Below are 23,541 nucleotides of genomic sequence, written 5' to 3' on the forward strand. Positions count from 1 at the left end.
GAGCTGAGATTAGCGAGGGATGCTAAAAGCAATAAAAAGGCTTTCTTCAGATACGTGAGTAGTAAAAGACAGAGGAAAGAAATGGTGGTTCAACTGCTTAATGAGGATGGCAAATTGATAACAGATGACAAAGAAAAGGCTGAAGTGCTCAATTCCTACTTTGCCTCGGTCTTCTCCCAAAAGCGGGTCTATGACCCCCCTGGAAAAAGTGAAGCAGAAGTTGAGGGGGCAGGATTGCAGTTTGAGATTGATAAAGAAATGGTCAAAGAACACCTAATTTCCTTGAATGAGTTCAAATCTCCAGGGCCCGATGAACTGCATCCAAGAGTAATGAAGGAGCTAGCGGAAGAACTCTCAGAACCTTTGTCTATTATCTTTGCAAAATCATGGAAGACGGGCGAGGTGCCGGATGACTGGAGGAGGGCTAACGTTGTCCCTATCTTCAAAAAGGGCAAAAAGGAGGAACCTGGGAACTACAGACCAGTCAGTCTGACATCCATCCCTGGGAAAATTCTGGAGCAGATTATAAAGAACTCAATCTGGAAACACCTTGAAATCAATGCAGTGATTACTAGAAGCCAACATGGATTTGTCAGGAACAAATCCTGTCAGACTAATTTGATCTCATTTTTTGATAGGATAACCTCCCTTGTGGACTGTGGGAATGCTGTGGACGTCATATATCTTGACTTCAGCAAAGCTTTTGACAAAGTACCACATGACATTCTGATTAACAAACTAGCTAAAAGTGGGCTAGATGGAACAACTATTAGGTGGATCCACAGTTGGCTACAGAATCGGACTCAAAGAGTACTTATCAATGGAACCTTCTCAAACTGGGGAGAGGCAACGAGTGGGGTGCCGCAGGGCTCAGTCCTGGGCCCAGTGCTCTTCAACATTTTTATTAATGATTTGGACGAGGAGGTGCAGGGAACGCTGATCAAATTTGCAGATGACACCAAATTGGGTGGGATAGCTAATACCCTGGAAGACAGAAACAAACTTCAAAGTGATCTTGATAGGCTGGAGTGCTGGGCTGAAAACAACAGAATGAAATTTAATAGGGATAAATGCCAAGTTCTACATTTAGGGAATAGAAACCAAAGGCACAGTTACAAGATGGGGGACACTTGGCTCAGCAATACTACAAACGAGAAAGATCTTGGAATTGTTGTAGATCACAAGCTGAATATGAGCCAACAGTGCGATATGGCTGCAAGAAAGGCAAATGCTATTTTGGGCTGCATTAATAGAAGTATAGCTTCCAAATCACGTGAGGTACTGGTTCCTCTCTATTCGGCCCTGGTTAGGCCTCATCTAGAGTATTGCGTCCAGTTCTGGGCTCCACAATTCAAGAAGGACGCAGACAAGCTGGAGCGTGTTCAGAAGAGGGCAACCAGGATGATCAGAGGTCTAGAAACAAAGCCCTATGAAGAGAGACTGAAAGAACTGGGCATGTTTAGCCTGGAGAAGAGAAGATTGAGGGGAGACATGATAGCACTCTTCAAATACTTAAAAGGTTGTCACACAGAGGAGGGCCAGGATCTCTTCTCGATCCTCCCAGAGTGCAGGACACGGAATAACGGGCTCAAGTTAAAGGAAGCCAGATTCCGGCTGGACATCAGGAAAAACTTCCTGACTGTTAGAGCAGTGCGACAATGGAATCAGCTACCTAGGGAGGTTGTGGGCTCTCCCACACTAGAGGCCTTCAAGAGGCAGCTGGACAAGCATCTGTCAGGGATGCTTTAGGGTGGATTCCTGCATTGAGCAGGGGGTTGGACTCGATGGCCTTGTAGGCCCCTTCCAACTCTGCTATTCTATGATTCTATGATTCTATGATATGACACGATAACCAACGGTTGTTCAAATAATCAACACTGTTCATTTGTGTTGATTATTTCAGTTGAATAACCAACTGTAGTTTGAAAAAGTCCTGACAGATGACTCAATAACCAACGGTTGACTATTAAATGCAATGTTGACTATTTAACGCACCGCTGGTTATTGTGTTGTCTGAACCCAGTGAAATACTCATCTCAAGCCCCTTAACAAATGAGACCCATAAGCAGAAGCTGCCTAGAGACATCTCCCTATGTTGCATGAAAGTTATTGCAAAGAATCTTGTAAGCAAGTGCAAGAAAGGCATTACTTTGTTGAAATCTTTATTTTAAAAGCTTCTAGCCGAGCAATCCTACGGCCCCCAGGCAATGTCTGAGCCACCATAGGATGTTCCAAATCTCCTCCATTCAACACTCATAGCTAGAGCCACAAACACAGACGACGAGATCAGATTGTGAATCTCCCCCACCCCTAGCTGCCACAGAAATCCCCATGGTAGCTCCTCTTTCCAAGATCACAAGAGCAACCTCAGAAGAGATAGAGAATGGATAGAGGAAATTCTGGCGGGCAGGTAGAGGAGGGAGGAGGAATGGACAGATTCTTCTCCATTCACTGCCCTAGCCCCAGGAAGGTAACCAAGATAGATGGGCTCATAGGCCCATCTAACTAAAATACTTTTAAAGGAGGAATGGAAAGCAAAAACAACTCCGTCGTTACTCTTGCCTTGTCTAAGCTGGCAGGGTTTAAGATAGATTGAGGGCTCCAATCTCTTAGCCTTCCATCTATAAAGTGGCAAGCCCATAAGATTGCACTCTAAAGCTTTCACAAGAACCAACCTTCTTTCTGTGTAAATGTTTTCAATATTAATCTTTTCTTGGGGCAAGTTCTGTCTTCTAGGACTTGTGCACATGTGTTAAAGCCCAGAGGAAACTAAATCAAGACAATCCAGGTCTAAAGCCTTGAACCTGCTCTTTTAACATCATGTGTGTGTCTGTGTGTACATACACATATACACACACATACACACATGTATACATTTCTATGCATGCTTGTATGCAGGCTAACATGACTAGAGTAAGCCTATAAAAATGGGCCAAGCAGCAAATATTAAAGGAGAACTATGGTGTCTGGTGACATGTCACAAATTACAGTTAACAAGAGGAAAGGTTTTGCTTGGTTAAGTTATGTTAAAATTTCCTCTTGCAAAGAATGGTGCTATTATTCCCCTAGAGATTAGGTACAGTAAACAGAAAGGAAAGCAATTCTTGTGTGAACCCAGCTGGTGGGGGATATTTGAGGGCTAAACAACCCTCACATAGCTCGCTGTTTGTTGGGGGGTTATGTGAGGGTTGCCCCCTTAGCCTGTGGGGATGCAGCAAAGTCTAATACCCTGTTTCCCCGAAAATAAGACAGTGTCTTATATTAATTTTTGCTCCCAAAGATGCGCTAGGTCTTATTTTCAGGGGATGTCTTATTTTTCCATGAAGAAGAATACGGTACACATTTATTGTTGAACAAAAAAAAAGGTCTTATTTTCGGGGGGATGCCTTATATTACAGCGAGAGGCAAAATTGGAAGTAGGTCTTATTTTCGGGGGATGTCTTACTTTCGGGGAAACAGGGGATATTGGTATCAATAGAGGATTTCACTCCAAAGCAAATACCAGTTTCAGAAGGGAGATCTTAATCAGGATCACAGCAGGGGAAGAAAGGGCTATATTCTCTCTCCATGCCTGCTGAGATCCTAATAATTACCAGTCCTCTATCTCTATTATAATTGTAAAGAGCTGTATGTTAAACACAAGGACACATTTAATGGTAAGTCTACTTTGGCCTTAAGATAATTGCTTGGAAAACGTCTCACAGATAAATAGAAAGATAGGCAGGCAGGCAAGCAGACACCACACACACACACACACACACCTTTCCCCTTCTAGCCTTCACTTCCAAAGTGTACTGTACCAATAAGCAGTGTTTTTCCTCTGGCTAGGGTAAAACTTTGCTAACAGGCTGAAGAGACTTTAGTAAACCACCCCAGCCACCTACTCTCGACGGGTTCAAATGTCACAACAACCTGTGCCCGGGAGGGAAAATAAGCCAGTGTGACTTATTTTCCCTCCATGATCATGGGAAAACAGGTCAGTATATAGGATTAGCCTAAATGTTCCCGCTTTAGCAGAAATGCCTGCCAATGGTAAGATGAATCATCTCACATGTAACCGCTTGCATAAACTATTCAAATCGTTTCATAAAGGAATGCCTTGTCCTACAGGATGCTGTAGCAGTAGGACATGTTGTGTGGTATTTATTGGCCATCACAGCTCACAAGAGAACCTCCACTATAAAGACAGCATATCCTTGAATCTTGGGAAATTGAACAGTCAATGACACAAATATGGAAGATACTTTATAGAGATGCATATAATACCAAGGGTGCTCATTCATTATACATAATTATTTAAAAAAATGAAACATTTGGTTTTTATGGCAACGTAATTAATTGAGCAAGAAAACCTGACAATCAATACATTTAAATATATTTAGGATAGTACCTACTAGAACTGCAACCTGATTAATCTCTTGAGAGTAAGTTTTATTTACCCACAGCAGATTTGCCAATTCCATCCCTCATCTGCTTGGAAAGGCTCACTTTTAAAACAATTATAATAAGAAAAATATGAATTGGGGCATATCCTAACTGCGCAGTTTATCTATGACTTTATTTATTTATTTATTACATTTTTATACCGCCCAATAGCTGAAGCTCTCTGGGCGGTTCACAAAAATTACTTGTCAGGCATTTCAACAACCTAAGGACTTGCAGTGTAAATCCAACACAAAGATTTGCTGGATGGACATGATTAGGGTGGCACAGAGATGCACTTAGGCCAGCGGAGCATACCGTCCGCTGCTGAGGCCCCTACTACACCCACAGAGAGCTCTACAAGGGTGATTCTATCAGTCTGAGGGTGAGGCAAAGGCAGCCTTGGATTGGCGGAATCCAAGGCTCCATCATTCACCAGGGAGGCCCCAGGGAATGGGACCCCCATCTGTTCCAGCCGGGAGCTGGCATTACCAATTCCTCCCACCTTAGAACCAATGGGCGTAGGGGGGATTTTTAAAATCCCCCCTACACCCATGGTAAGAAAGAGGGAGCCTCCTCCCAACCACACACAGACCCCATTCACACAACACGCTAAACCATGCTGCTTAACCACAAAATGGTTAATGGAATGCATGCCGTTAACCATTTTGTGGTTAAGCAGTATGATTTACTGTGTTGTCTGAATGGGGCCACACACGCGCACACACACACAACTTCCACGCTGGCCAGCCTGATCCAGCAAGACTTTGCAAGTACCACAAAGTGCTGCTTCACTCTCCCTAACTCCAGGATGGTGATACCTAACTTTGGCCTGACAAAACAACTCCTTAGCAAGTACAAAGTGGATGTAAAAACCATAATCACAGAACTGTCAAAACGAACAGACGTCTTGCATTTTCACTCACCCCCTTTCCGCCAGACTTCTGGTCAAATGGCACCATAGTTATTCGTTTGGATTCACTCTGATAGGTGCAGTAATGCTTCACCCACGATGTCCCAAAATGACCTAAAAGTAATTGAGATGATTTCAGTTCATACATAAATACATAATTATGTGTATATAAAATATATAATAATAATTCAATTATAATTGAATTCACGCCTTAATGCAAAAGCAGAGCAAACCAACTAGCTGCAGGGGTTTCAAATACATAGTTTGCATTCAAGTTACTGGATTTGGGAGAGGTGCAGAGATAATTAAGTTCATTTGAAAGCTTGTGTGTACAGCAGTCTTACAGAACTAAGGAGGCAGCGTCTGTAATTTATAATCTTTTGATGCTCAATCTGAGCAGAACCTCCAATTACTGGAAGTGTTCTGGGAGGCAGACACAGGAGAACACATCCTGGATGCAACATGGGATTTCTGCGTGGGTTACGCAGCCACTCAAAACAGTATCAGATTCATCATTAACATGTAGTGGACCTGACCCCACATTGCAACTTTTTGGCAGTCGGTTTCTGACTTTATTTATTGCATTTATACCCTGCCTTTTCTCCTCCAAGGAATCCAAGGTGGCATACGTAATCCTCCTCCTCTCCATTTTATCCTCACAACAACAACCCTGTGAGGTAGGCTGGGCTGAGAGTCTATGACTGGCTCAAAGTCACCCAGTGAGTTTTCATGGCCGAGTGGGGACTAGAAACCAGATCTCCCAACTCCCAGTCAAACACTCTAGCCACTATACCACTATTCCAGAAGTAACACATCAGATCAGCCTCTTAGAAACTTTATCAGGACTTCTATAGATTTATTCTAGACTCCCAAAAGGGAATCCTATACAAGGACCTTATTTTAATCATGCTGGGATATTGCAAGAAATTGGAACGGGGCAGCAGACTACTCAATGGAGAGCTGGTTTCTCAAGGGTTTGGTAGGCAGCACTAGCAGACCACAGCAGACTACTTAGAGAAACGATAAAGCAAAATTATAAATGAAATGAAATGAAATAAAGCCCATTCCTCCCCTTTCTACCATTTCATCTGCCTGCTACTCATTCTTCCTTTAGGAAAGATTCCCTCATGCAATCAAAGCGGTCTTAATGTTTATTAGACTCATATAGGAGAATTAATATTAGTTGCATTGCTATTTCTGTAGATTAGATAAATGCATAACAATCTGCACTGTACATATTAGCACCTTTTCTTGTGGTTGTTTGTGTATTATCATTATAATTATTTTATAAATTTCAATAAAAATATGTTAAGATGACCCAGTTCACACAAGTAACGATCTATAATTTGTTAATAGGGTCTACTTTTAGAGTGCGTGGGAGTGAGCAAACATGATGTCCAAACCTGATACTCAGTTGTTGAGAGAATTTTAACCCCAGAACAACCCAAAGGTCCACATGAACATCATGGAAAACAACCCAGAAATAGGGCAAATCCTGGGTTGTTCTGCAAAGCAGAAGCTTCTGCCAAACTGTGGCTTGTTTAATAGTGCAAACCAGGTCTCTCTCTCTCTCTCTCTCTCTCTCTCTCACTCACACACACACACACACACACACACAGAGAGAGAGAGAGAGAGAGAGAGAGAGAGAGAGAGAGAGAGAGAGAGAGAGATGGTTTCCACTTCACTTAAATAATTCCTTTTCCTGACTGAATAAAACTACTGCTAGCAGCTGATCAATCAGTTCAAGACTATCCTGTGAAACAAATACATGATCTCGAAATAAAAGCACTTACGCTTTTCCTGGACATACAGGTAGCCCTCCATAGTGTAAGGGCTGATGTTCTTGTGCTCATGGGGATTCTCCTTCATCTTCCCCATCAAGGACTCAACCTCTGATCTTGTGCCTTCAAAACGATTTCTTGTCTGCATTTAAAATAGAAGTGGTCTTAAGAAGCCTTTTCAATGCACAAGACCTTACAAAGAGGCCACGACGGTGTAAGAAACATGGCTGACTCCAAACCTTTTGCAGTCTGAGGCGATGAAGCAAATGGTTAACAAGCCATCCTGTGAATGTAAAACTCAGCCACTCAGGTTACCATGTTATCTGAACAGCCCCTTCATGTCAAGGGCATATATCCAAGGCCAGCCAAGTTATCTGGGCACTTGAGGAAGAAAATCCCACAAGCATCTCTCTTCCCTGACAGTAAAATACTACTACTACTACTACTAATAATAATAATAATAATAATAATAATAATAATACCACCTCATGGTAGGTCACCTCTGGTTTTAAACAATTAACGACAGCCTCCTTCAAAGCTCATGCATGCTTGAGTTGTATAGTACAAACCAACAGTACATCCATACATTGTCACATATGATTGCCATGAACAGGCCACCCTTTTTTTAATCTTCCTCAATAAAGATCACTCATGTACCAGCGTACGCATGTAGTTCCTGTTCACCGTATGTATGTGCTCCAGACATACACCAGTATATACCAACTACTCATCACTGTATATCCAAAATGTACTGCCTTGTTCTTCCAGGCACTACAAAGCCTTTTTTGGAGCTTTACCCAGACATGAAGAAAATCTTCCAATCTAGACTGAAAAGGTATCTTACACAAATAATTTGGCATGTGAAACTACACAAAGCAATTTACAACAGTCTCCATATAGTGTGTGTGTGTGTGTGTGTGTGTGTGTTGTTATGGCTCTTTCTTTAAACAAGAAAAAGAGCTAGTTTTAATGCATTGCTGATCCTAAATGGCCTGTTGCATCAAAACAGCCATAGGAAGGCTTCTCTCAACCAATTTTTATTTTTATTTTATAAACCGCCCAGAGAGCTTCAGCTATGGGGTGGTATATAAATGTAATTATATGAATAAATAAATAAACCAACCAATTAGGAATTAAAAAGTAAAAGAACCTGATAAAGAATATTTTCAATCTCATTTTGAGTATACTGAACAATTTTCTATGGATCCTCATTGGAAACAGCATATGATGCATAATTTTTTTAAAAGCATTAGAGATATAGGGCAGAAGCTATTTGTTGTGTGAAAACATTCTGCCTCTAAGCACATTTCTTAGTCTCTATTATAAGTTACGCTCTTTGCAACGCATACATGTTTTAGGCATGAAAATACCTAACATTAGGCGGAGAATGGTCCAAAATCACCCAGTGAGCTTCATGCTCGTGTGGGGACTAGAACCCAAATCTTCTGCCTCCCAGTCCAACACTCTAACCACTACACCACACTGGCTCTGTATTATGAACCATACCACCTACATGAGGAGCAGCGACTGAAAGTTGCCAACATCACCTTCTGCTCATGAATGAAGCCAACCATGGTTTTAAATAGTTGCTGAAATTATAGCACACATAAGCATGGATGTGAAAGGACATTTGGCTCTCAACATTCATATAACTGAAAGAAACAAGTTGCTATTGAGGCTGCATGCTAGATCACCATATTTACCCCCATCTATAGTGTTGGAAAGTTGCTTGCCCTTATACAAATTAAGTCTCTCATTAACTGGTGCACTACAAAACATGCTTTGTGAAAACAGCTATTACTAACACCACTATAGAGGTGCTTTGCCTCTGATAAACGTTTCCACTCGGTGCTCACATTTTGTATGCTGATTGTCAGCTCTGTCTTGAAATCACTGAAATCCTTTGCAAGCTCGTAGCCGTGATGGTAGAACGTGAACAGTCCTTGCAGAAATGCCAGCAGCTGCATGGGAGGAGACAGAAAGAAAAGGAGAAGCGGTTAGGTGAGGAGAGAGGCATCCCCTCCCTGCTTATTGGCTTCTATTGAATCTAGTAGAGACTTATGGCTACTGTCCCTCTCGTCTTCCGGCACCCCTTCACACCCTGCCCAAAGAGAAAAGAAATGAACGCTGCAACCCTTTACACGTACCAGGGCATAAGTCCCACTGAACTCAATAGAAGTTACTTTGGAATAGACATCCACAGGATTGTGTTACATGGCTACAACCCTAAGCACATTCATTTGAGAGCACACCCCACCGCGAGACTTACTTCCAAGTAAACACGTTTAGCCTCAAGTTGCAGAGCAGGTTAAAAACAAAAGAAAACTCTTTTACTAGAGGTATCGTGTGGCACTGCGCAACCTCTAGAGCCTCACAAAGCTCTCTTCAGGCAAACACAAAGCACAATGTTGGACAGCAGTGGACCAGATTTTTGGTCCATACAAGTTTTTTGAATGTTAACTGCAAGAGTCTAGGGTGGGGTCTCCAACACAACCACCTCCATGCACCACTAGTGACATAGACACTTCCCTTGGCACCAACAGAAACCCCTTACCTCTCCCTCATTGTTTTAAGTTTTAAAAAATTGCCTTGAGCAGGACGTCCACCCACCTCCTCCTCTTCCTCTCCTTTCTCGTTTGCTTGCAGCAAGGAAAGGGAAGGTGAGAAAGGAGGCGAGGCAACTGGAAGCCATGCTTTGCCTTTCAGCCACCTGCTCAAACTGCCTTAGAAAAAGAAGAGTGCCTAAAGGAAAGTCACGGCTGCCTGGTGAACTCAAGAGTGGGGGCACCAGGGAGTATTTTGGGAAAGAATGCAGAATGCAGCCTCTTCAGGGTGGTTTATTAACTGGGCTTTTGGTGGTGTGAGAGAGGTTTCAGGATGCCAGTATGTGTTTCTGTGTGATTTTTCAGGTCGTTGTCTTTGTGTGTGTGTGTTTCGGGGTGTCCATATGTCTTGTGTTATCTTTTTTGTATTTTAGGGGGGAGTTGTTTGTTTTCAGCTGGTGTGTTTGTGTGTCTGTTTTGCTGGGGATTAGTGGGTTGTGTGGTTTTGGAGATGTTGTGGGAGGTGCGAATGGGGTGTGTTTTGCATTACTAAAACACACACATACACAGAGCATATTTTGAGAAGTTCTACAAACCAACTGCATATACATCAGTGCTTTTGTGAAGTGGGGACCAATTCCCCCTGAAAACTGAGTCAATGTTCTTGAGGGATGGGACTCTAAAACCTTTAGGGGGGGTCTTTACCTTAAAGGAGGTGCCAGGGTTTTTTTTGTTTGTAAGATAAAGAAAAGAAAAACAAACAACCCCGCAGTCTGGCCTGGGAACAACATCAACGATTGTTTAAGAAAAATCTTTCTTGTTGAAGAGGGGGTTTGGCTGGTTGTTCCTGACGTAGAGCAAGCTGATGGTCCTGGTGGATGTCACTACATATTTTGTATGGGTTTTTAATTTAAGGTTTTATTCTTATATTCTTTGATTTAGTTAAGGTCTTCTATTAGGATAATTGATTTAGTAGATGATGATGATGATGTAAACTGTTGACCTACTTTATTTTATGTACAGCGCTTTGTAATAAATATTATATTATATTATATTATATTATATTATATTATATTATTAGAAAGAGAGAGAAAAGAACAATCTTTGGCCAACTCAAATAGGTAAGACGAGGGCCCCTCCAAAAAAAGACTTAGAATGTCATCCACCACCTATAAGCCAATAAACACACATGAGAGACGAATTTCCTACAAAAGGGAGGGTGAATATGCCCACTGTTAGTTTAAATTTAGCAACACCGCTGCAATGGCTAATGCCATGTGCAAGTCAGATGTAGAAGTGACATAAAATAATGTAAGTCTTATCTTCTAGTAGAGTACTGTGGACTTTATTCCTTCAAAGCTTCAGGAAGGAAGGAAGGAAAGGGTCCCCACCCACCCTTCACTGTGTAGGAATGGAAATAAAAGAACAGATAAAGTCAGTGATATTCCAGTCAGAAGCTGCTTTTGATGAAAACAAGAAAAGAACTAGACTCGTTTTTACTTTAAATTTTTTTGGGAAGAAATAAAGAGCAGATCTCTTTGTTCAGAAGCTTAAACACAGAGTTTCAGAACATAAAGGTCTTAAATACCAGTAGGCTTAGTAAAGGAGAAAATTTCTGCATACAGGAGTGGCTTTCTACTGAAGTACAGAGCTGAGGCAGAGTAGCACCTCCTAAGAATGTGAGAGTTGTGTGCCACATATCTTCTGTTCACATTTCACCTCAGCTTTAGGCACATCCATGTTTGCGGGGGAGGGGAGCGAAGTGTAAGACCTCAGAGAGACAGATTGCAATAAGGAGTTAATATTTGCCTAACTCAGAGGATTATTGTAACTCAGAGGTGGAGGCCCTCCCACTCCCCCCCCCAAGGGCCATATTACTTTGGGGGAAAGTGATCAGGGCCCACATGCCAGCAGAGGGCAGGACCATCCCATTTCTCTGTCTGTCGCAGCCTTCCCTCTTTCCCCTTCTCTTTCATGCATCCATAGCCAATTCATCCACATCCACAATCCATTCACACCCACCCACACTGATATACACATCTCCCCCTCCCTGCAGTGCTCAGCTATTTCCCCACAATCAAGTGAGCAGCACAGGGTTGAGAGAGAGCAGGGAGAAGAGGTTAAACCAAGTTGCTAAGCGGTACATTTTCCTTCCCCTCCATCAAACAACCCCGTCTACCTCTAACTTGTGAATAGAATTACGCTTTGCCAGGGCACTTATAGAGCAATAACCAGCTGGTAATGAGGCCATGTCTTTCTGTTTACTTTGATTTATTCTTCACTCAGAGATCATAAAATTGCTGTTGATGAACACAATATTATCAGATCCCAAAGCAGACACAGCACCCAAGTGTGCGACCGAGCTTGGCCCATTCTCTATACCATTTGTACAGGTCACTTCTAGTAATGTTCACCCTGTACCTGCTTTTCCTCTCCCTTCCTTTAAATGGTTTAATGGCCTCAACAGTTACTGGATCCCATAGTTTAAGACATGTGCTTGCCAATTAGGATCTATGGGGCTTAGCAGGAATGCTGTGAAGCCATCATGTCCACAGCAGAAGAGGTTAATAGCTTACCTCACAGGGAAGAAGGGAAAGATAGCGGGAGGGGAGGCCAACATCCCCATTTGTAATATTCAAACACACTTCTCAGTGACGTAGGACCCACAACACAAGGAAGCCAGCCCCTTCCTGCTCAAATGCTGGAACACTGAAGGCTGCACTGGTAATCCTATTCAAGTTTAAATCACTGTCTCACAATTTATGAAAAACCAGAAGGTACTGCAATTCACCTACTCTGACATTAATGCCTATTTGGAAACTCACTCACAAAAGTTTTTTAAGAGACTTTGCAGCAGCTGCTTGTCAGTCTTCTGGTAGGAACAGTGATGAAGCAATGGGGAGGGGGCATAGCTTATTCACAGAGCATCTGCTTTACATGCAGAAGGTCACAGGTTCATTTCCATCATCTCCAGGTAGGGCTGGAAAAAAACAGCTCTCTGAAACTCTGGAGAGATGCTGCCAGTCAGTGTCAACAATACTGGGCTAGATGGACCAATGGTCTGATCCACTGTAAAGCAAGATTCATATGTTCCAATGGCAAATGCACCTTCTCAGCTATATTTTTTACACCGCAAAAGAATTTACAGAATAACAGAGAGGAGTGCAATTTAAAGCCACAAAAGTGCTGTGGAAAGAACACATGCTTTGGATGCAAAAGGTCCCAAGTTCAATCCCTGGCATATCCAAATACTTAAAGCTACAATTAAGGCTACTGGTTTAGCAGTGGTAACTCTCCTGCCAGGCTGGCTGTTACCTTCCAAGTTATAAATGTATGAGACCCTGTGTGGTGAAGTGGTTAGAGAGCTGGACTGGGACTTGGGAGATCTGGGTTCAAATCCCCACATGGCCATGAAGTTCACTGGGTGACTTTGGGCTAGTCACTGACTCTCAGCCTAATGTACCACATAGGGTTGTGGTGAGGGTAAAACGGAGAGGACCATCATGTACACCGCCTGGGAGGAAAAGGCAGGATATAAACGTAACAAACAAAAATTTACTTACTGGTTCCACAAACTCAAACATCTTCCTCTCCTGAACTTCTTGTACTTTGAAGACATACTCAAGCGAGACTTCATAGAAGTGCTGTCGAACCACGTCCACCTGGCTGTCTGCCTGTCAGTCACCATGCGGATTAAAAAGATAAAAAGCTGTGAACATTTGGCATCAAGATTGCACAAAGGGTGCTTGTTTATACAATAGTTTTTCACAAAAGAATATTGTGAAAAGGAGGGGGAAAACAACTAGATGCTCTATCAATTTCTTAGGGAAGATCACCTCCCTCAGCCAATAGTTAATGATGGACAAACACACTAAGCTGGCAAGCATCCATGATGTGATAAAACAGTGTTCTGGGAAACCCTGAGATTCTTTTGAAACTTATCAAGATTTCCTCAGTGAGATGATTGATGTTGGCTGACAAGCTTCCCACATTTCCCATCTACTCCTGCAACATACAGCAGAATCTTGTTCTAGGTCACACTTTCAGTTCAAGCTGGACACCAGCGAAGCCCAACAGTCCTAGGAAATACTCTACAAGAGCCAGGTATGCACCCTCAAATGCTTTCCAGGTCTTCTACCATGCACGCATATTCCATGGTATGCGTGCAAAAATTGCACATATTCCATGGTAGACATGCCGCAACAGATAAATGGATTCCTGGAACAAGAAAGTTTGAAACCTACTGGGCTAGCATAAGCAACATACTTTCCTATTCCCCTTCTTAATTCCTTTAATTTATATATGAATAGTATCACAAGACTTCAGAATATTTCTGTTACAAGGTGCACTAAATCTGCAAATGCCAGTGTACCGGATCTTCCTCAGCTCAAGAAGGATGGGGGTGGGGGACAACGACAAAAATGAAACTAAGAAAAAATCAAAATAAGGAGCATGGGAAACAGAGTTACCCTAATGCTTAGACATCTAAACCAGAAAGTGTTGTACAATATGGAGAACACAGGGTAAAGTTGACAAAATAAAGGGAATAGCAAATGTACTTATAAGCCAGCACAAAATAATGAAGGATAATGAATCAGCTCTTAAATACTGATTAAATAGCGTAAAATGACTCAAATTTTTAAAAAAGGAAAACCTGCTTTTAATTTTTATTCTTCTCAAACAATAGTGGATCAAGAAACAGAATGAGATTTAAATTGGAGGGAAACATGTGGAATATTAGGATTATTCTCTTGACTAACAATAGATGAGAGAGCCATGGGGAGAGTGGACTATGGGAGGTCTGAAATTCATAGGGTTGTATTTTTGTTTGGAAAAGTTGGTTGATTATAACCTACCGAGCAGCATTAAGGAACAGGAAATCCTGCCATAGCTTGACATCAAGGCATACACCAACATTATAATACTTAGTGCTTAGATATATCCATCTCTTGCAAGCTATTAACAGCTGTTCTCCTTTAATAGGGGTTTTAAATTAAATTTGTAAAATCGTGTTTTTTAATCCTTGCCTTCCTCCAAGAAATGCATGCTTACTCTCCCTTTTATTTTCACAAGGTGAGGGAGGTTAGGTCAATGACTGAAGACACTGAAATACTTCATAGTTATTGGGGGTATTGAATCAGGGTCTCCTCAGTTTAAACAACAATCTAGCCCAACCTGGTGCCCTCTAGATGTTTTGGACTACACATTCCATCAGTCCTGATCACTGACCATGCTGCCTGGGGCTGATGAGAATTGTAAGCCAAAACAACTGGAGGGCACCACACTTGGGAAAGCTGCTCTAACCACTGAACCACACTGGCTCTCACACAAACTGCAGCATATTCTCAGGGGTCCAGCCTGCGAGCTGTAGGATACTCTCAGTGAAGTCAGTGACGCCGTATTAGTGGCCTTGCTAGCAACTAAATAAATTCCATTCTCCCAGATGTTTGCCCACTATAAGCAAGCTAATGAAATACTCAGAGCTTTCAACACATGAACTATTGTCTTTGACCAAGTCAGGCACACCCGTGAAGCAGCTGTGTGTTATTAATGGCGCACAGCACTCATTCTTCTAAAATTACTGCAAACAACAGACTTCTCCTCATCTGTCACTGTTCTGGCATGCTTCCCCTTCTGAAACGCTAGTTCAGTCATCTTCAGGCATTTCAAGCCTGAGAACATATAGCTTCCTTTTCCCATATGGAAGCTGCATAAACTTTAGGCACCCCAGTCAAAATTTAAAGAACCGAACCAAAGTATCACGCATTCCAAGATGTGATGCAGTCAAGGTGCATAACTGGTATTCTTTTTTGCATAAAGAATAATGAAAGTAAACGTATAGAGCGAACAGTGTCTCTGACAACATCCATCAGGCATTCTAAGTGCCAGACACTGGCTTGTTTGTAAAAATAGGAAGCTCAAAGCTGCCCTCTTGTTAAAAGTGTTAATTCCTTCTTTTCTGAAAGGGACCAGAAGCAAAGTTTAATATGAAACATGTCCACAAGGTGGCCCCAATATCCAATTATTATATGCCTGGGTTGCTTTAAAAAAATAGGGCGGGGGAAGAGAGATTACACAAATTTGGGGAGGATAATGGATGCAAGCCACGGTGTCTATCTACCATTTCCAGAGGAAGGAGCAGAAGAGACATGCCTCTGAATGGCAGTGGCTGGGAAACAACAAGGAGGGTGCTGTTGCCCACATGTTCTGCTTGTGAGTTTCCCAGAGACATCTGCTTGGCCACTGGGGAAAGAGAACGCTGGACTAGATGCAGCCTTTGGTCTAATCCAGCATAGCTCTTCTCATGTTCTTAGTACAGTATTGGAATGCAGGCAAATCATTATCTGGTTAGTTTAAATCAGAAAATGAAATTCAGCATTCTCTACCTTTCTGCCTCACTGCCCTCACTCTCCCTCAGAATTCTCAGATCCAAAATTGGTGAAGTGATGGTAGAAAGAAGAGCTAGCAGAATTATTCCCCCTACCCCACCTCTCCTCATTTCTTTAAAGCTATTCACTTCTTCATTTTAGAGGTGATGTCATGATTACAAGCCCTCCCACTGATGTGAATGAAGTCTGCCGTGTAATCCACAAAGCTTTATTTAACAAACATCTCTTCTCACCTGAAGTGTGTGTTAATGCTAGGAGCTATTCTCTAAACTTAATTTGGCTAACAAAAGTAGGCAGTTGCCTTCAACTAAAGCAGAGCTGTTTCCTGCAATCCAACAGGATCTTTATCTCAGGGAGTCTCTTTCCTTCTTGCGAGTCACTACCCTAAGCGACCGCCTCCTACCTACTCTCTACTCCACCCACTTGACCCTGCAAAGGACTCTGGGATCTGTCAACTCCGATGCCCCATCCGCTTCAGACAGAGGCTGAGTTCCCAGGAGAGGGGGGCGGTCTCTCAACAATAAGCTCCTGGGAAGATTCCTCCCCCACTTCCTGTGTTGGCTGGCAAATTCTAGGTTCTTCTTCTTCTGAGTCTAACTGACCTCCTGAAACCCCTTTCCCCACACTAGAGAGAAGAAGCCTGATCCTGACAGGTGACACTAGGCAGTGTCATTCTGCAAACTCAAATAACGCTAGCAGAGCTATGCTGAATCTTTCCATTGCAGAAGCACCCAGTTGCACAACCGTTATGCACAACAGGTTGGACAAGCATAATGCACAACCACTTGGGCAATCACACTTGACCAAACTTAACTTTAGTTGAATTCTTCTTTTCGCATATTTCGGAACCTAGTTTCTGCCAGCACAACATCATTAGCACTAATGGAATGACACAATTCGATACTGCTGTCTGCCCCCTCAATATTAAAAGTCTTTACTTAGGGCCAAACTATACACTATATTAAACACATTATTGCATTTAAAGTGATTGGTTTTGGTTAAGAAGAAAAAGTAGAAGAGCTGCAACAGGGACCCCCAATCAGGATAGAGACTGTGGTATGTGAGGTGGAGTTTAACCCTTTTCCCTCTGCTTGCTGTCCAAGGGAAAAATCCCCCTCCCTACCACAATTGATAGTTGCGGCTTCCTTCTGGCAGCCAATATTTCTGTATTTACGTACTTTATTTATAGGCCTCTGTATAACAAAGTAATCAGGGTAGCTCATAACAACAAAAGTACAATTTTAAAAACAACAATAAAAATATAGTTTCAGAATAAAAGTAGGTCACAGAATAAAAGATCTTTGTGAGGTGCTGAAATTACAACAAGGTTGGTGCTGGCAGAACCTCTCTGGGGCTGGCATTTCACAGCCCGGAAGCCACCAGTAAGAAGTCCCTTTCTCCCATAGCTACCTGCTACACCTTGGTGGATGGGGGCATTCAGAGGCGGGCCTCCGAAGGCCTCAAAGCTCAGGTAGGTTCATGCGGAGAGTGGTCCTTCAGGAACCCTGGCCCCAAACCATGAGAGGCCTTAAAGGTCAGAGGTAACACCATGGTCAGAGGTAGCACCACACAGTGGGAGCAAGTGAAGATGGCACAGCCCTGGCAGGATCTGCTCCTGTTGCCCAGTTATTAGGGAGCTTCCAGACAAGGCTTTTATCATGCCATTGTCCTGCCTCATTCACAGAATTGTACAAGGCTCCGGACATCGTCATTTTCCACTTGTAACCCTGTCGTCTGTCTGCAGAGCTTCTTCCGTCTTTTTTCTTATCACAGTCAATCCATTAAGAAGAAAGGGATGGAACAGAAGCATGATGCCTTCTAAGTGGCAGTATGAGGAGCCCTCCATCAGGAAGCACCCTCAGTCTCATGGCCATATTCTAACTGAGGTTTCTGGACCATTTTCAAAGGCAGCCCCACTGGCAAGGCTTTGCAGTAGTGCAGATGGAAGGTTCCAAGGGCATGGATAACCGGAGCAGCAACAGCTTGGGAGAGGGAAGCTTTGTCAGGAACAAAGCAGGGAGGGAAAGAGTTAAATGCTTCTTCCTCACAGTCAAAATCGTGATGTTTATAAAAACCATTTTATAATGGTTTAATAAAACCATTATTTATAAAAACCATTTCACCAGTGCCAGCTCCAAGATTTTGAGGTCCCTTGAGCAAGACACTCTCAATGGGCCCCCCTCACCACCAACGTCACTAGTTGTCACTCCTCCTCCTTTCTCATCATTGTCACTCCTCCTCCTTTCTCATCATTGCTTGCTTGCCAGGCAGAGAAAAGAAGAAGAAGGTTGGAGGGTAGAGCACCAAAAATATATGCGAAAAGAGGGAGAGACTAGCTCTGGTGCTGGTGAAAGGTTTCCTTATTTTTCTTGTTTAAAAAAACTTTAAACAGAGAGCCAGGGACCAAGTCGACAGCAGCATCTCCTGCTCCTCCTTCTCACCACCACTGTTGTCTGGCCCAGAGTGAGAGGCAGGTGAACAAGCAGGTGACAATGATGAAGAAGAGAAGCAAGTCCAGGGGGCTCATGTCGGTGGAGCCCTGCTGGCGTGTGGGCTCTCGGCAGCTGCCCAACCTGTGTAGTCTGGCTCTCAGAATGCAGTTCCAATTATTTCAAAAGGAATTTACTTCCCAATACGCACCTTTAGAATTGCAGCTGGAGCCCTACAATACATAAGCAGTTAGCAGAATCTGTAGCAGAGTAATGTGACAATAAAAAAGCAAGAAGCCAATCTCACCTCTTGAAGCTGGGATTCCTTCTTCTTGGAAGACAGGTTTAAGTGCTTTTCTAACACACCACAGTATTTCTCCGTCTCCTTGTCATACTTTTTCTTGGCTTCCTGCCAAAACATGTCACGCACAAACCATCAAGCACAAATGCTCTTCAGCACTCCCTCCACCACTACAAAATACCAAAGGAATGTCGAGCCATCCTTGTGGCAGGGCCAATTCTATTGTTACCATTGATTTACAGATCTAACTCTGTATTTTAATCTTATATCAATTTTGCTGCGTGGTTTTATCCTGGTTGTGCTTTTTATACTGTATTTTGTAATTGTGCTTTTAACATGTTGGTTGTTTTATTAGGGTTTTAATTTTTGTGAACCGCCCAGAGAGCTTCGGCTATTGGGCGGTATAAAAATGTAATAAATTAATTTTTTTAAAAAAATGATTTATTTATATCTAGATTTATATCCAGTGTTATTGCTGAAAGCTCCAGGCACCATCCAAACAAAAAGTTGCGTTCAGCACAGGTTTTTGTGTCCAGCACCAAAAAGTTATGTCACCACATGTTCAAGGGTCAGGTAGATGCTGAATAGATCATCTGTTCAAAAAGAATGTGGAGCAAACCATGTGTAACAAGTACAAGACTAACTAGAATATGAACAGGCAAATGTGAACACTTTTCCTGTACCTAAAAAAACTGGTCCAATAAGAGGTAAGGAGGCTGTGACTCTGTCTGGCTACTCACACTGTCACATAATACAACTGCGTCTTAACATCCAACTTATCCCACTTTATAATATAAGGTTTAGTAAGCTTATTATAAAGCCAGTTCTGTTGATGTTTTGTTCTTGTAACTTGTGCTAGCCAATTGCTCTACAAAACTACTCTAGGGAGATGCACACAGTTCTCTTCCATAGTAGCTTATTACTTGTCGACCCATTGCCCATTTTCAAAGAAGATTTTGGCCAATAATTTTTACTATTAAAGCTAGATTAATTCCACTGCCTTGTACTATTCGATTCTGGCTTTGGTGTCACTCCTAGACGTTTGGTGTCACTCCAGAAACTCTGCAATGAAGTGTTTACACGGAGCCTGTCTTTTTTCTTCAGTATTTCTCCTTATAAAAGAAACTGGCAGGAACCCATATATCTTACCAGCAGCAACAAGTTGTTATAGCAACAAAGCAAGACAAGACAGAGGACAAAAGGTGCAATGCCTCAGAGTAAAAACTAGATGTGCACCTCAGATTTTTGAGGTAGAAAGCAAGGCTTTGAGGATTTGAAAATTCCCTGGAAAATATTGCCACAACTTTCTCACTGCTGTTTGCAACTATCTGAAACTCTGTTGCTGATCCGATGGCATTGAGAGGAGAGAGCAGTTCTTCTTCCTAAGTTATACTAGGTAATCAGGAGTTAAAGAATGTGATGACATCACGGTGCTAAGCAGAAATGGCCACATGACAACACTGCTGAAGGCAAATGAAGCCAACGCTACCCTTAGTTTTGATAGGTGCATGGAAGTCTCAGAATCCATTTGGTACCAAAGCAATAATTCTGGGTTTCAGTTCTTCCCTTGGAATAGGAATGAATTCACTCCCTCATGGACATTTTCATGCTCCTTTGAACTCCCTCAAATCACCGAGGGGACAATTTTCAGGGGCCAAAAAGATAATGAAAATCGGTTCCTCTTTCAGTTCAACTCTAGTAACAAAGATTTTCATAATTAGAGTAGCATTTTCAAGTTGAAATTTACAAAGTTTATATCTCCACCTACCTTAGCAGCACCAATTTGCTCTTTGCGGAATTTCTCCAGAGGAGTAATTAGGACTTCACTAGCGTTCTCAATCTAATGAAGGAAAGAAAAAATATTCAGTTCCCTCCATTCCAGTACTAAGCTTCGTCATTCCCATTCTCAATTACTATAATTCTGTCTGAATGTGGCTGATTTTTCCTTCCTACAAAATCTGTATGACTCAGATTTTTTCAGGCCATATTATTAAGGATCCTTATGCTCAATTATACAAAAATAACCAAGGCTGATGTGTAAATACTTCAAGCTACAACAATTCAACAACATATGCCTTGTTCCACTTAGCTCGCCTTGCAAAACAGAAGGGAAAATCTTGGCATTAAAACAGTTCCAGCAAATAGCTACTACTCAATACAGCTATTAAATGTATTGTATTGTGAAGCAGCCTTTTCCCTCTTTTTGCAGTTAAGGACATGCCTATGAACTTTGAACCACCAGACGAAAATGATGTAGTGAAAGCAGGACAGTTAAGGGATATCTTAGATTCTGAAATAATGTGCACACACTATTCTAAGTTTCCAAAATGGGATGTTTACAGAATAATAATTTTGTAAATCTTGTTGCTGCTTTTCTATTTTTCCCCATGACCCTTTGGCAGTTCTCACACTGGTTCACTCATCCTGGACTACATTCAGACTATCTGGCATCACAGGCAAAAGGTAGTCAATTGAAAGCTTTTGTGAAGGGGTTTTGTCTATAAGCTTTGGGACCAAGTTATCCAATAGACTGCCCCCTTCTATCACCTGCTTGTTACCTGAGGCTTTTTTTCCAAGTCCTGTTGTTATCACAAATTTGGTTGGCCAGGTCACAGGATGGGGCCTTTTTGGTTAAAGAGCTCAGCTTGTGCAACCCTCCTCCTTGAGAGACCTAGTTGGCCCATTCTTTAAATAGTTTTTCAAGCAGTCTATTAAGACTTTTCCTTTTTGCCAAGCTTTCAGAATGAGTAAAGTTTTTCAACCCCGCTGTTGTAAATTTACGTTTAGCCAGCCTTTTTTTTTTTAGCTCTTCTACATTACTGTGATTTCTATTACAATAGAGTAGAACAGGCAGTATGGTGTAGTAATTAGTTGGATTTGGAATGGGGAGATCCAGGTTCTAGTCCCCACTCAGCCATGAAGCACACTGGTTGACTTTGAGCCAGTCACTTTCTCTCACCTAACTCACAGGGCTGTTGTAAGGATAAAATGGAGAGGGGGGAGAATGTTAGCTGCCTTGGGCTCCTTGAAGGAAAAAAGGTAAGATATAAATGTAATAAGTAAATATTACATTATATTGTGTTTGTATTTTACAATTGTGAGTTTCCACACACCCATCTCTGTTGAATTCATCCATAGCTATTTTGGAACAGTAGCTACAGAACATGGGCAATAGCTCTAGAAGGGGGGGGGGGTGTAGAAACTATCCTATATTGGAGTGTGGGGTGGGTGGGTGTGCATGTGTGTAGGTGCAAGTGGCATCTGTCTATTGCCAAATTATTGGAAGTATCCATGGAGATGGAAAATGTGGAGACAATCATCCCATTTGACCCAACTCTACTGCAATGTCTGTATTCAAAGCTATCAGAGAAACTTTAGTGCAACTGAGAGCGAAAATGTATAAACAAGCTGGATCACATAGTAAGGCCTTTGTTCTCCGAGTGAGAGACCAACTGGATTCAGTGGCAGGCAGTTCATCATGGTTTGCTGTCCCTGTCGTGCTGCCAAGACTTACTCCCTAGGGATGAATATTGCTATTCTTTTAGGCACAAAAGCTGACAATTCTGGCTGTTGAGCTATACCATGGCCACTGGCCAAAGCAGGCAAGAACAACACAGAAATCATCCACGACCTTCTTCCCATGGCCAGCATATACCCAAGTCTCTATATCGTAAAGTCATCCAGATATATAGACACACAGAGATACCTATATAACTATCACATACCTATATTACATATAAGTAAGAGGCAACCCCTCACCTTCTAAACCCAGCTGACATACAGCTCTTCAACTGCGAAGGAATCTGCTCAAAGCAAAATGTTACATGCCTGCTTATTCCCCCTAGAATAGGTCTCAGTTTCCTCCCCTACCCCATGATAATTGCACTCCCCTTCTTGCACGGCTATACACCCCCCAAAAGGTTCATCATTCCTCTTTTCCGAGGTACCATACATAAGGAGTCCATACCATGCGCATGCGCTCATCTTCTAGATTTCGAAGAACAGCAGCAAACTCTTGCAGGGATTTTGCTGGTGGTGGTGGGAGGGCGGGAGAAGGAGGAAGAGAATCACAAGGTTAGCTACACAGAAAGCTTCATTTTTACTAAGAGTAGGAGGACTTTCATTTTTCTCCAAAGAGAGCAACCAAATTTGCTATTGTGTGTTTCGATAATTCTTGTTTTCTTTTGTTTTTTTAAACATATGGGGCAGTATCCAATAAGGCACAGCTGCTAACAGAAATTACATTGCACTCATGCAAACTAGTCTATTATATCCATCTGTTTTAATATTAGCAGTTCCAGAACATTCAGGAATAAATCAAGTTAAAAGTTCAAATAGCTAAATACAAGAGGGGCTTCCAGAATGGACAGGTCCTGGCACTGCTAAATTATTGCTCTTTGATGGAAAGCTACAAGTGGAATTGTAACTGACTTTCCACACTATGAGGATATTGTGGATTAATGGTGGTGACTGGAAAGGTTTATTTTTATATTTTAAAATTAAGATTATAACGGTACAGCACTATATACCTATAATGCTATATTTTCTTTAAAATAGCATTATAGGGATATAGTGCTAAACCCCAGGCAACGGGGGTTATTTGACAGCAAAACAATCCTCGCATAACTCTAAAACATATTCTGTATATCTATAGTTGTGGAGAGCACACAATGTGGAGCCCCAAGGGTTAATTAACCAGGTGAATAAGTGCCTTGTTTAGAAGTAGCCAAGGTTGCTAGTCCTACGCTACAGCCTGCACTTTC

At 42.1% G+C, this 23,541-nt stretch overlaps 1 protein-coding gene across 4 annotated transcripts in view; it reads right to left on the minus strand.

Annotated features, from left to right (window-relative positions):
* The window catches only part of ARHGAP26 (Rho GTPase activating protein 26), a 299,816-nt gene that overhangs the window by 200,153 nt on the left and 76,122 nt on the right, over positions 1 to 23,541 (minus strand). For 3 of the 4 annotated variants that reach the window (XM_063120675.1, XM_063120677.1, XM_063120678.1), the window contains exons 3-9: positions 22,746 to 22,807; positions 20,547 to 20,618; positions 18,785 to 18,886; positions 13,223 to 13,333; positions 8,973 to 9,077; positions 7,129 to 7,258; positions 5,349 to 5,449 (exon numbers count right to left, since the gene is read on the minus strand). In XM_063120675.1, the coding sequence (XP_062976745.1) occupies positions 5,349 to 5,449; positions 7,129 to 7,258; positions 8,973 to 9,077; positions 13,223 to 13,333; positions 18,785 to 18,886; positions 20,547 to 20,618; positions 22,746 to 22,807 (683 nt within the window). The remainder of the gene's footprint in view (positions 1 to 5,348; positions 5,450 to 7,128; positions 7,259 to 8,972; positions 9,078 to 13,222; positions 13,334 to 18,784; positions 18,887 to 20,546; positions 20,619 to 22,745; positions 22,808 to 23,541) is intronic. The other variant, XM_063120676.1, reaches the window with a different exon arrangement.

Source organism: Elgaria multicarinata, chromosome 3 (assembly GCF_023053635.1).
Source record: "Elgaria multicarinata webbii isolate HBS135686 ecotype San Diego chromosome 3, rElgMul1.1.pri, whole genome shotgun sequence".
Classification (NCBI taxonomy): Eukaryota; Metazoa; Chordata; class Lepidosauria; order Squamata; family Anguidae; genus Elgaria; species Elgaria multicarinata.